At 45.2% G+C, this 13,450-nt stretch overlaps 1 protein-coding gene across 1 annotated transcript in view; it reads left to right on the top strand.

The window, feature by feature from the left end:
- LOC136179114 (NLR family CARD domain-containing protein 3-like) overlaps nt 1-13,450 on the top strand; it is a 45,562-nt gene that overhangs the window by 24,983 nt on the left and 7,129 nt on the right. Inside the window, exon 4 of the mRNA XM_065954465.1 lies at nt 9,684-9,857. Within this exon, the coding sequence (XP_065810537.1) occupies nt 9,684-9,857 (174 nt within the window). The remainder of the gene's footprint in view (nt 1-9,683; nt 9,858-13,450) is intronic.

Consider the following 13,450-nt stretch of genomic DNA (forward strand, 5'->3'; position numbering starts at 1 on the left):
CCACTCTGTGTCTCCTCACCTCCTCCACTCTGTGTCTCCTCACCTGTCTGCTCCTTACCTCCTCCACTCTGTGTCTCCTCACCTTCTCCACTCTGTGTCTCCTCACCTCCTCCACTCTGTGTCTCCTCTCCTCCTCCACTCTGTGTCTCCTCTCCTCCTCCACTCTGTGTCTCCTCACCTCCTCCACTCTGTGTCTCCTCTCCTCCTCCACTCTGTGTCTCCTCTCCTCTCCTCTCCTCTCCCCTCCTCTCCGTTTCCGTTTCCGTTTCCGTTTCCGGTTTCCGGTTTCCGGTGAGTGTGAGTGTGAGTGTGAGTGACGGTGGTGGTGTTGCGAGTGGCGCGGAGATTGAATTGTTTGCTATCCTTTCTACTGTTTTCAAAGTGCATGATCAGGTCAGATTGTTTTCATATTTGTATTGAGTGTTGTTGGCTGTGTAAGACAGATCGTTGGAGGGGTTGGAGGGAGGAATGGCGTCTGCTGAGACGCCACCTCCGACTCTCCGACAGGGAGTTCGGATAGTCCCTCCGAACGATACTGTCACCGTGGAGGAGGTTCTGTTAGCTGCAGGTGAACAGGTAGGCCATGATAAACTCTTGTATGCATCCCGAATGAACAAGGCTGTGGTTGTTTTTCTGAAGAGTGAGCCTCTTGTGTATCAGCTGATTGAGAGTGGTGTGTTCATTAGGGATTTGTTTGTGCAGGTTTCCCCGTTGTCGGTTCCCTCTACGCGGATCACCGTATCCGGTGTTCCGCCGTTTATTTCTAACAACTTGTTAGAGAACGAACTCCGCAGGTTTGGGAAGTTTGCGAGTGGTTTCAAAACTGTGAGTCTAGGGTGTAAAGATCCCAAACTGAAACATGTTCAATCTTTGCGGCGTCAGGTGTTCATGTTTTTGGATTCGCCCACACAGACTCTGGAGGTTTCCTTTAGAGTGAAACACGGTGACGCTTCTTATATGGTGTATGCGAGCTCGGGACAACTGAAGTGTTTTGAGTGTGGTGATGTGGGACACAAACGTTTTGCGTGTCCGCACAGACAGCAGGAGGCGGCTAGTGCTGCCGCTGACGCGGGCAGCTCTGTTAGTGTGGCGCATGTGGCGGGGGCCGCGTCCGTGTCCGCGCCCGGGGCGGAGGCCGCGTCCGTGCCCGCGCCCGGGGCGGGGGCCGCTTCCGCGTCCGCGCCCGGGGCGGGGGCCGCGTCCGTGCCCGCGTCCGTGCCCGCGCCCGGGGCGGGGGCCGCGTCCGCGTCCGCGCCCGGGGCGGAGGCCACGTCCGTGTCCGCGCCTGGGGCAGGGCCCGCGTCCGCGCCTGCGCCTTGTGCTGAGGCCGTGGCTGAGGTAGAAGTGGCTTCGACCAGCTCTCAGGCTACAGAAAAATCACAGACTGTAGATAATGATAAAACTGAACATTCCACAAGTTCTGCAGTTGTAGATGTTTCATTGAAGGAAGGTAAGACAGTGTGTTGTAGCCAGGCATCATGTGAAGGAGAGGACATGGATGAAGATTATGAGTCAGACAATGCATCCATTGCTGATTTGCCAAATAGTGGCTCTGGTCTTTATTCTTTAGAGTCAATCAATCAATTTATGGATGAAACGTACAACAAATCAGTAAAAATAAGTGACTACTTTAGTGATACTGAAAAGTTCATAAAGTCAGTCAGCATACTGAAAAGACAGGTTGGGTTTGACCTCCTGGACGCGAAAAAACGGTTCCGTCTTAAAAAGCACATCACCGCACTGAGGAAAGTTGGACGTAAGAGTGTGAAGAAGACAAAGAAATGATCATGCATCACAAGGTGTTTTTCTTCTTCTACTGTTCCCTGTTTGTGTCTACTTATCTGTTCTTTCTCTCTGATCTTTCTATGAGGAGTCTTAAGATAGGATCTCTTAACATTAATGGTGGGAGAGACAGACAGAAAAGGGGCCTTATCTCTGAGATCTCAACTCAGAAAAACATTGATATCTTGTTTTTACAAGAGACTCATACCACACCATCAGATGAGACAGATTGGGGTTTATGGTGGGAGGGCTCTAACTACCTTAGCCATGGCACCAACTTTAGTGCAGGAGTAGCCATTTTGTTTAGAGCATCTGCAAATGTAAAGATCGTCTCTTGTGCTGAAATTGTAAAGGGAAGGCTTTTAATTGTAAGAGCAGAAATAGAGGACACTGTTTTCTGCTTCACTAATATTTATGCTCCAAATAATGGAGCTGAAAGGGTAGCTTTCTATACCCGCCTCCAAAAGGAGTTACTGATCTATAATCAGGATCAGATCATTCTTGGTGGTGATTTTAACTGCACACTTGATTTCACCGTGGATAGAATAGGAGAGGAGCCACATCCACATTCATCCCGGACTTTAAACACTGTCATCTCTCACCTGGATTTGTTGGACACATTTAGAGTGAAACATCCACAATCCAGACAGTATACATGGGTCAGGGTTAACAGTAACAGGGTGTGTGCAGCTAGACTGGACAGGGTTTACATCTCCAGAACTCTCAACCCCAGATTAATTCATTGTAATATTCTGCCTGTCGGCTTCACTGATCACCATTTTGTTAGTGTGGAGCTGATTATTTCACCAGGTGAAAGGGCTAAGTCCTTCTGGCATTTTAATAACAAGCTTCTACTGGACAATGTTTTCTGTAAAAACTTTGGGTGTTTTTGGGATCAGTGGCAATTAAGAAAAGTTGAGTTTGATTCTTTGAAGCTTTGGTGGGAGGTTGGTAAAGCTCAGATTCGTGTTTTTTGTCAGCAGTACACATCACACTTTTCTGCTAGATTAAAAACAGTCATTAAAAATCTTGAGGACAACATTAAGAACCTTGAGGAGGGGTTAAATGGGAGTGTGGATCCCACCGCTGGTACCCTGCTGAAGGAGAAACGTATGGAGTTGAGCTCTTTCCTGCAGGAGAGGGTGAAGGGAGCTCTTGTGCGGAGTCGTTTCCTTCAACTCAAAGACATGGATGCCCCAACGTCTTTCTTTTTCAATCTTGAGAGATCTGTGGCTCAAAAAAAGCTGCTGACTTGTCTGAAACTGCCAGGAGGTCGAATAACAGCTGATCCAAAGGAAATGAGCAGTCACGCCATGCAGTTCTATGAGGATCTGTTTGGAGCAGAGAGTTGCAGCCAGGAGTGTCGCAGGGAGCTCCTGGAGGGTCTCCCTCAGCTCAGTGTGGAGGAGAGGTCTCTTCTGGAAGGGGAGCTGTCTCTGGAGGAGCTCACTGCTGCTGTCACTCAGATGGCAACAGGAAGAGCACCTGGAATAGATGGGTTGTCCACAGACTTTTTTAAGAGGTTCTGGAATATTCTTGGGTCTGACCTGCATAGTGTTTTAATGGAGTGTTGCAGGACCGGGTCTCTTCCTGGTTCTTGTAAGAAAGCAGTTCTTTCCTTGCTCCCCAAGAAAGGTGACCTGGCATTGTTAAAAAACTGGAGGCCGGTTGCTTTGCTTTGTGCGGACTACAAGATCCTCTCCAGAGCTTTATCGAACAGACTAAAGGACGTTCTGGGAAGTGTGGTCCATAAAGACCAGAGTTACTGTGTTCCAGACCGGACAATCATGGATAATGTTTTTCTTATCAGAGATGTCATTGATGTGTGTAAAATCTATAATCTAAATGTTGGCATTGTGTCTCTGGATCAAGAGAAGGCGTTTGACAGGGTGGATCACTCGTATTTGTTTTCTGCACTGAGGTCTTTTGGTTTTGGGGATGGTTTTGTGTCATTAGTTGGGTTGTTGTATCAGGATGCACAGTGTTTGGTGAAGATGGGGGCGGGGTTGAGTCAGCCAATCCCTGTACGGCGAGGGATCAGACAAGGTTGTCCCATCTCCGGCCAGCTGTACAGCTTGGCTATTGAGCCCTTGCTGTGCAGGTTGAGGGACCGGCTCAGCGGGCTTTCTTTGCCCGCGGCCTGTAGCATTGAATGTCCCCCTACAATTTCTGCCTATGCTGATGATGTAAACATCTTCATCTCCAATCAGGGGGACGTTCGGTGTCTGCGGGACACCCTGTCCCTGTATGAAAGGGCAACAGCTGCACGGGTGAACTGGGAAAAAAGTGGTGCCTTATTGGTGGGAGAGTGGAGGGACCAGGCAGTGCCCAGTCTGCCGGGTGGACTTGAGTGGGGGAGGGAGGGGTTGAAGGTGTTGGGGGTTTATTTGGGTACCGAGGGCTTTAAAAGTAAAAACTGGGAGGGAGTTAGGGAGAAAGTGTGCGCTCGGTTGTCTAAATGGAAATGGTTGCTACCCCAGTTGTCGTATAGGGGAAGAGTTCTGGTGGTCAATAACTTGGTTGCCTCGACTCTCTGGCACAGACTTGTGGCTTTGACACCTCCAAGAGGGCTGGTGGAGGACATTCAAAGGGCCATCCTGGACTTCTTCTGGTCAGGCAAACACTGGGTCCAGGCGGCAGTCCTCTACCTGCCGGTGGCTGAAGGGGGACATGGACTTATAGACATTCAGTCAAAAATTGCCTCATTCAGACTCCAGACTGCACAGAGACTCCTTTTCACTTGTGGTCCCAGCTGGATGGACATCGCTCGACTGCTGCTGAGGAGAGCTGGACGGCTGGGGTACACTAAGCAGCTCTTTCTGTTAAAGCTTGAGGAGGTGGATCTCACTGGATTAACATCCTTTTATATGTCTGTAATGCAGGCATTGGAAAATGTACACATTCAAAAGGGAAAAAACTGAGAGTCTGGGAATGTGGATCTTTGAGGAACCGTTATTTTTTAATGATTTTATAAGGACTCCAACTTTGCAGTCAGCCAGTCTCCGGGCCAGTTTCAGAGAGGCAGGCTGCACAAAACTGGGTCACCTGGTAAGACTGACCCTGGACGCCCTCAAAGAAAGGACCAATATCATCTCCAGCCGGGTGGTTGAAAGAGTGGTGGAGGAAGTCTTTGCTGCACTTCCAGTAAAACTTGTGACATTTCTAAACATTGAGAATCTGTGTGAGCAGTGGAGTGAAGAGGGCAAATACAGCTTCCCATCTTTGTCTGTTACCCCAGATGTCGGGGAGTGGCAGGAAAGAGGAGGTGGACTGCTGTCCTTTAGTACTCCTGTTCTGGGAAAGTTCCAGGATGCAGGGAAAAAGGCACTCTATCAGTCCTGTGTTAAGGTCCTACATCTTCATGGTCTGTCGGGAGTGAAAGAGTCGAGGTGGATCGAGTTTTTTGGCCCGGAGGTTTCCCCGAAAGGCAGCTGGCGGTCCCTGTACAAGCTGCCTGTTGAGAAGAGAACAGCAGATCTCCAGTGGAGAGTTGTGCATGGGGTTATAGCCACGAACAGATACAGAGCGCACATTGATCCAGGGGTGGGAGAGGAGTGTTTGTTTTGTTCACTAACTGAAACTTTGTCTCATCTGTTTGTTGAGTGTCCCAGGCTCTCACTCTTGTTTGTCCTTATGAAAAGCTTGTTTGAAGCTCTCGGGGAGGATTTCTCTTATGCAGTGTTTGTTTTTGGGCCAAAGTATTCTGCAAAGAAAAAGACTGTACATACACTGATGAACTTTTTATCTGGCTCGGCTAAGTTGGCCATTTGGCTTACACGCAAGAACCGAGCTCAGGGTACTGGCTGTGTGGAACCGGTGCTGGTTCTGGAGGGACTTTTGAAGGCCAGACTAAAGGTAGAATTTGCCTATTATCAAATGATGGACAATGTGCAAGACTTTAATAGTGTATGGGCTGTGGAAGAAGCTTTGTGCTCTGTGGGTGGGGATGGAGAGCTGATTATTCATTTTTGATGCAGTAAATGTTGTTTTTGTTGATGTTGTGATTTTTGTTGCACTTGTTTTATTTTTTATTTATTTATTTATTTCCTTCTCTTGATCTGAGTGATGATGTGACAGTGTTATAATTTTCTCCAGGTAGTGGTAAAATAAAAGGTATTTTGAAAACCAAACCTCTTCCACTCTGTGTCTCCTCTCCTCCTCCACTCTGTGTCTCCTCACCTCCTCCACTCTGTGTCTCCTCTCCTCCTCCACTCTGTGTCTCCTCTCCTCTTCCACTCTGTGTCTCCTCTCCTCCACCACTCTGTGTCTCCTCACCTCCACCACTCTGTGTCTCCTCTCCTCCTCCACTCTGTGTCTCCTCTCCTCCTCCACTCTGTGTCTCCTCACCTGTCCGTCTCCCACCTGCACTGGATCCCTCAGCTTCATCTTTGTATGGACATGCTCTGATCAGATGCCCCTCCCTTTTACAGTGAAGACATTTCATGTTTTCAGAAGTGACATAAATCACATAATCAAAGTCTTGTACTCTCAGGTTGAAAACAAGATTAAGCTCCACATTTCTTTTATTTAAGATCTTATAGACCTGACGTCTGTGAGAGACCACGTGACTGAGCTGCGGGGCTTTACAGCCTGAAGGCAGCTTCTTAATAGGAGAGACTATTTTCCCGTGTCTTGATAACTCCCTTTGCAGAAAGTCATCATTAATAAACGGCGGACAATTTGACAAAACGACCTTCCTAGAAGGCAGAGACAGAGACGACACGGGAACGAAAGCCCCATTTATGACCACTCCGTTTTCCACCACGGCGTTCGCCTTATCAACGCTGTCTAAAAACAGAACCACCGCTCCATTCATCCAGGCCGCAGATTTAACACAGAGAGAGAAAGAGAGAGAGAGAGAGAGAACGAGAGAGAGAGGGAGAGAAAGAGAGAGAGAGAGAGGGAGATAAAGAGAGAGAGGGAGAGAGAGAGAAAGAGAGAGAGAGAGAGAGAGAACGAGAGAGAGAGAGAGGGAGATAGAGAGAGAGAGAGAGAGAGAGGGAGAGAAAGAGAGAGAGAGAGAGATAAAGAGAGAGAGGGAGAGAGAACGAGAGAGAGAGGGAGAGAAAGAGAGAGAAAGAGAGAGAAAGAGAGAGAGAGATTGATTTGATTTTTAAACAGACCTTTATTTTTCAGTCTTCTTACTGTTCAACAATAATATACATTCCTAAAATTCACAGATGACATTCACAAAATAAACAGATGTTACATCAGCACATGTCCATGAACTAACTGATCGTGCTCTACAGAGCACAGCACACTGTCATGAGTCCACACTGACTGGAAAGTCTCCAGGTCCTGATTTGCTCTGTAGAAGCTGAAGTCCAAAAACAACCTGGATTTTAACATTTTTACAAACAACAGCTTCACATCAACAACCTCAAACAGAGGTTTCAGCCCGACTGCACTGTAAAAAAACAGTGAAACACCGTCTCCCTGTGCACACAGAAAGGACACTGATCAACAACATTCACATTAAGAACAGAGATAAAAGAGTTCACAGCAATGATTCCATGCAGGATTCTCCACTGGAGGTCTGCATGTCTCTTACACAAGGGGGGTTTGTACAAAGACTCCCAGGAGGGTCTAAACTCAGAAACTAGCCCTAAATAAGTCCTCCAGGGGGTGTCACTGCGTGCGTTCAGTGTCTTTTTATTCACAGTCTTAACAATCAGTTTGTAAAGAGTCTTTCCTGCAGCGTTGGCCAGTAGAGGACCAGAACAGTCCTTCAGGTCTGCAGACAGAGTGAACTCAGGAAACGGGTCAGTTTGGTCAGGCAGCAGAGAACCGTCCCCATAGTCCGACATCAGAGACATCTCTTGTCCTGTCAGCTGATGTCTCCAGTGCTTCAGCAACCGATCAACATGCTCTGGTCACTGAAGTAAACGACCTTTAAAAGACATCTTTGGCAACAGCCACCTCCATTTATCAAGACGTCCTTTTACTTTTTCTAAAACACCCTCCCAGTTTTTACTGACAAATGTTTCATTCCCCAAAAACACTCCCAAATATTTAAAACCTCCTGACTTCCAAAAGAGGCCTCCAGGCAGACTGAGCCGACCCCTCAGCTTCTCTCCCACCATCACTGCTTCACTTTTCAGCCAGTTCACTTTGGCAGAAGATATCGACCCAAACAAATTCACAGTCTCTTTTAAAACATCGATATCTCTGTGCTGATTAACAAAAACAATGACGTCATCAGCATACGCTGACAATTTAAAACGCACATCAGTGGCAGGAAAACGAACACCAGAGAGACCTGACCTCAGTCTGTGAAGCAGGGGTTCAATGGCTAAGGAATATAACATCCCAGATAATGAGCAGCCCTGCCTCACCCCCCTCTGTACACTAAAAGGAGCACTCAGGCCTCCGTTGATCTTTAGCACACTCGCTATGTCACGGTACAAAACCTGGATCTTAGCTAAGAAACATGGGTTGAACCCAAAGGCGGTTAGAGTCCGCCATAGATACTGGTGTTCAACCCGATCAAAAGCCTTTTCCTGGTCTAGTGAAATCAGACCAGTGTCTACAGCCAATGAACCAGAGACTTCCAAAACATGCCGAATAAGAGTGATGTTATCACTGATGAGCCTGCCGGGCACACAGTAGGTCTGGTCTGTGTGGATGATCGACCCCATCACCTGCCTTAGTCTGGATGCCAGGACCTTAGACAGGATTTTGTAGTCTGTGCAAAGTAATGACACTGGTCTCCAGTTCTTTAGATCCTGAAGGTCGCCTTTCTTTGGCAGCAGAGTGATGACTGCTCTCCTGCAGCTCAGAGGCAGACGACCCCTCTCCAAACTGTCTCTTAGAACCTCCAGGAGATCCTCTCCCAGCACACTCCAAAACACTTTATAAAAGTCAACAGGAAGGCCATCAATACCTGGAGCTTTTCCATTCTGCAGACTCATGACAGCAGAGTAGAGTTCAGACAGAGACAGCTGGGCCTCAAGCTCTGTGTTGTTTTATTGTTTTCTTAACAACAACGCAGTGACAATCAGCGACAGAGACAAACGTTCACGCCACAGAGCTGTGTGAGTGTGTCTGACACTACACACACACACACACACACACACACACACACACACACACACACACACACACACACACACACACACAGACACACACACACAGACACACACACACACACACACACACACAGAGACACACACACACACCTACACACACACACACACACACACACACAGAGACACACACACACACACACACACAGAGACACACACACACACCTACACACACACACACACACACACACACCTACACACACACACACACACGCACACACACTCACTCACACACACACACACAAACTCCCACACACACACGCACACACACTCACTCACACACACACACACACACACACGCACTCACACACAGACACACAGACACACACACACACTCACTCACACACAGACACACACACACACTCACTCACACACAGACACACAGACACACACACACACTCACTCACACACAGACACACACACACACACGCACACACACTCACTCACACACAGACACACACACACACTCACTCACACACACACACATACACACACACAGATACACACACTTACACACACACACACACACACACACACAGACACAGGCACACTCTTACACACACACGCACACACACACACAGACACACACACACACAGACTCACACACACACACACACACACACACACACACACACACAGACTCACACACACACACACACACACACACACACACACACACGTTTACAAGTGATGGAAATGTTTGTTAACTAAAGTGAGTTCAGATCAGCTGAACCTCTGATGTGATTGAACACAATTTGTCAAAATGTTAAGACATTCCTTTCAATAACATATTATGTACCATTAATGTCATGACAGGTTTTTAGACTGTGGACTGTCAGAGACTCACTGTGAAGTCGTGGCCTCAGCTCTGAAGTCCAACCCCTCCCATCTGAGAGAGCTGGACCTGAGCTACAACAAGCTGCAGGATTCAGGAGTGAAGCTGCTTTGTTCTGGACTGCAGAGTCCAAACTGTAGACTGGAGACTCTGAGGTAAGACAACAGGTTTAATTTCTCTGTTCAGATTCATATGATGTGAAACTAAACTGTAGACTTCAGGCTGATAATCAAATGATCCACACTGAGGATCTTAATGCTGCAGTCCATTTTCTTCTTCTGTGGTTTTATCCACAGAGTGGTAGCAATTTAAAGCCTTACATTTTAAACCTAAATACCGTATTGGTCCGAATATAAGACGACCCTGATTATAAGACGACCCCCGTTTTTCAAAACTCACATTTAGAAAAAAAGATTTGCAGAGCAGATCTTGTATTTATAAAGAACTTTCTTTAAAGAACTTCATTTTATTTGAAAATAACAATATTAAAAACATATAGAATTAAACACCTGTTGTATTGATAATCATAATAATAATTAACATACCGTATTTATCGGTATAGGCCTACGGCACTTTTCAAAACAAAGTGTTTCACAAGGGCGAACTATGTACAGTATGATTCAACATTAAAATCGATTAACAATCAAACAATATTATCAACATGTTTTTAACATTTTGAAATAACAGAGGAAATACAGGCAACGTTTTTAACTAAACTACCGCCAAACTAAAACTCTCCAAACTTCTCCTCCGATGTCTCCTATTCCTCACACACGTCCTCCGCCCCGCTGTGTTCTCTCTCACTGTCATCACTCCCCTGCTCCTCCCAGAGCGCGTCATGTGTGTTGATATTTAAAGGGACAGGCGAACAATTAGAGCTGCGCTCTGAATACTGGACCCCGAATATAAGACGACCCGACTTTTTCGGACCTATTTCGATGGGGAAAAAGGCCGTCTTATATTCGGACCAATACGGTATATAAAAAAATAACTTGTTGTATATTTCACTCTTTACCACCTGAACAGCTGATTTTTAGATAAATTATGAATAATTAAACAAAGAAAAACAATCATTCCAATTTCAACCATCAGACATAAAAATAAGTCAAACACTTGTTTTGTCTGAGATGTTTGTGACACTGTGAGATTCTGAAACTGTCAAAGGAAATTGAAGACTCTTTGATTGAATGTCTTCTCTATAACTAGAATAAATATTACAGATGTTTACTTAGTTCACTTTTCGTTGCAGACGATCGTCTTTTTTTTGGGTTAGGGTTAGGGCTAACTCTTATCTTAGGGCAGGGATGTCAAACATACGGCCCGACAGCAGGTTTCATCTGGCCCGTGAGACGTTTTGGGAAGAAGGAGGAAATGTATTGAAAAATATTTTTTTATTTTTTATAAATTACATTTTTGTAATACTTATTTTCCCTGAATTGTATTAAAACCTATAATGAGCAACGTAAAGGTTGATATCATCATACTAAAATTAATTAAACAGGGCACTTTGAACTATTTTCTCAGCAGGGAGAATCATAAAAAAGACGAGTGGCCGAGCTCCTGCATTACTCTGGTAATACATCACATCAGAAAACAGGCTGAACACCTGAGAGAGGTGACACAGAATGCAGGTTTTCAAGAGAGATCGAAGGAGCGATATTTCTTTAGTTTTATTTGCTCACAAGTTGCCAGAATTTCATCAAAGCTACGAGACTTAACGACAGGCACACCGCTGCACTGCACGCTCATCATGACGGTCTTCAGTTCTGTCCACACTTCTTACCAGTTTCTCCTGTCTTCACTGATGGAAAACAAAAGTTTTACTAATGATAACAAAGCTTCCTATGGAGTGAGCCACAAAGAGCAGCTCGTGCAAATAAAAAACAATCCTCTCTGTCCTGCGTAACGGCCCAGACCGTCTCCTCACATCGAGTGTAGTTTGTGGACACCGGCGTTGAGCCTGATGATAGACTTATTTTACCTCTGGTTATTGTAAAAACAGTAAATTAAAATGAATATTAACTGATTTTATTTACAGATGGTTCATTTTTAGGTCACCCAGAGGTGAGCGTGTTGTGTTGATCACCTAAAAGTTTCAGCGTGACATCACTTCTAAATGCAGTAGCCTGCTGTTGTGCCTTTATCACCAGCTTTAATCAGACTGTAAAAATATAACTATTACTGAACATTTCATTCTTATCTGAAAACAATATAACACACACAGGCTGTCCGATCATACAGAGGTCTGCTGGTTTAACCCCGGAGCAGCGCTAAAATTCTTCCTTGAATTGCGCACGGAGATGGCACAGATTCATGGCGCATAAAAAGTCAGTGACAGAGTTAGATCACGATAGTGCGGACACGTAGAAGAACGGACTGCCAGACTCATATCAAAAGTGGTTTAACTGAGTTTACTTAGTTAAAAAAGTTGAACTCCACACGGAGCTGATCAGACTGCAGTGATCAACGCTGAAGGATCAATTCAAGTCTGTTGGTTTGGAAACATTTGATGCCTGACAGTGAAATACCTGAAGATGACTGTTTACATCAAAGACACTCTGTGTGTTTGTTCAACATATTCATGTGAGCAGGTTTAATCTGTGATGAACCTTAACGAGTGACAACTGTGCTGTGGCCTGACACACACACATCTAAAGTCTCTCTCTCTCTCTCTCTCTCTCTCTCTCTCTCCTTTTTTTGTCTTGTTTTTTTAATCATACATTAGCCTATATATCCATGTGTTGAGTTATAGTGATGTCTGTAAAATTAGTCCGGCCCACTTGAGGTCTCATTTGAACAAATCCGGCCCCCGACCCAATAGGACTTTGACACCCCTGTCTTATGGTTTATTTTAATATTAGGTTTGTATTTATATCAAATGTGTTTTTCCCTTTAAATTAATTTTGTTTTTGCGACAAACTACTTTAATCTGTTCAATTTATCCACAGCACAAACACCAGGAGTACGCCTCACGTTTTGAAAAGTTCCTCTTCATATTCTGTTATTTATAGGAGTTCAGAATCAGCAGCAAGCAGCTGTATATTAACATTTTTAAAACGAAGCCATGAGAAGCTTCAGTTTTGACTGACGTAAGATACATTTACAAGAAAAGTGTGAGGACAGAGGACCTTCTCTCTCTCTCTCTCTGAAGCTGCACGGAGCCATGAGCGCTCTCTCTCTCTCTCTCTCTCTTTCTCTCCCTCTCTCTCTCTTTCTCTCTATTTCTCTCTCTCTCTCTTTCTCTCTCTCTTTCTCTCTTTCTGTCTCTCTCTTTTTCTCTCTCTCTTTCTCTCACTCTCTCTCTCTTTTTCTCTCTCTCTCCCTCTCTCCCTCTCTCTCTCTCTCTAGCAGCAATTTTTTGAATAAATGAAAAAATAACTAAGTCGGTTTGTCAGTACGTCTGCATCTTGTTCTGCTACATATACTAATTTATCTCATTTATCAAGGACACAAACTCTTTGTCTTTACGTAAAGAATTGTTAAATCTTCACTGCTTACTTTTCTGGTTATTTACAGAAAGAGAGAGGAGAGCAGATAAGGGGGTGTGGTCTGAAATAATCATATTATGTATATTGCTGTCAATCACATTCTCCACCATAGATTGTGATAAAATAGATAATCAATCCGAGAGTATGAGTTATGAGCATTAGAATAAAATGTGTATTCACGGGCTGTAGGATTTACAACACGCCATAAGTCAGTCATTGCCAAAATGTCCTTTAGCCTAATTCATGAAGTGCTGCTGATA

Source organism: Labrus bergylta, chromosome 4 (assembly GCF_963930695.1).
Source record: "Labrus bergylta chromosome 4, fLabBer1.1, whole genome shotgun sequence".
In the NCBI taxonomy this organism is placed as follows: domain Eukaryota; kingdom Metazoa; phylum Chordata; class Actinopteri; order Labriformes; family Labridae; genus Labrus; species Labrus bergylta.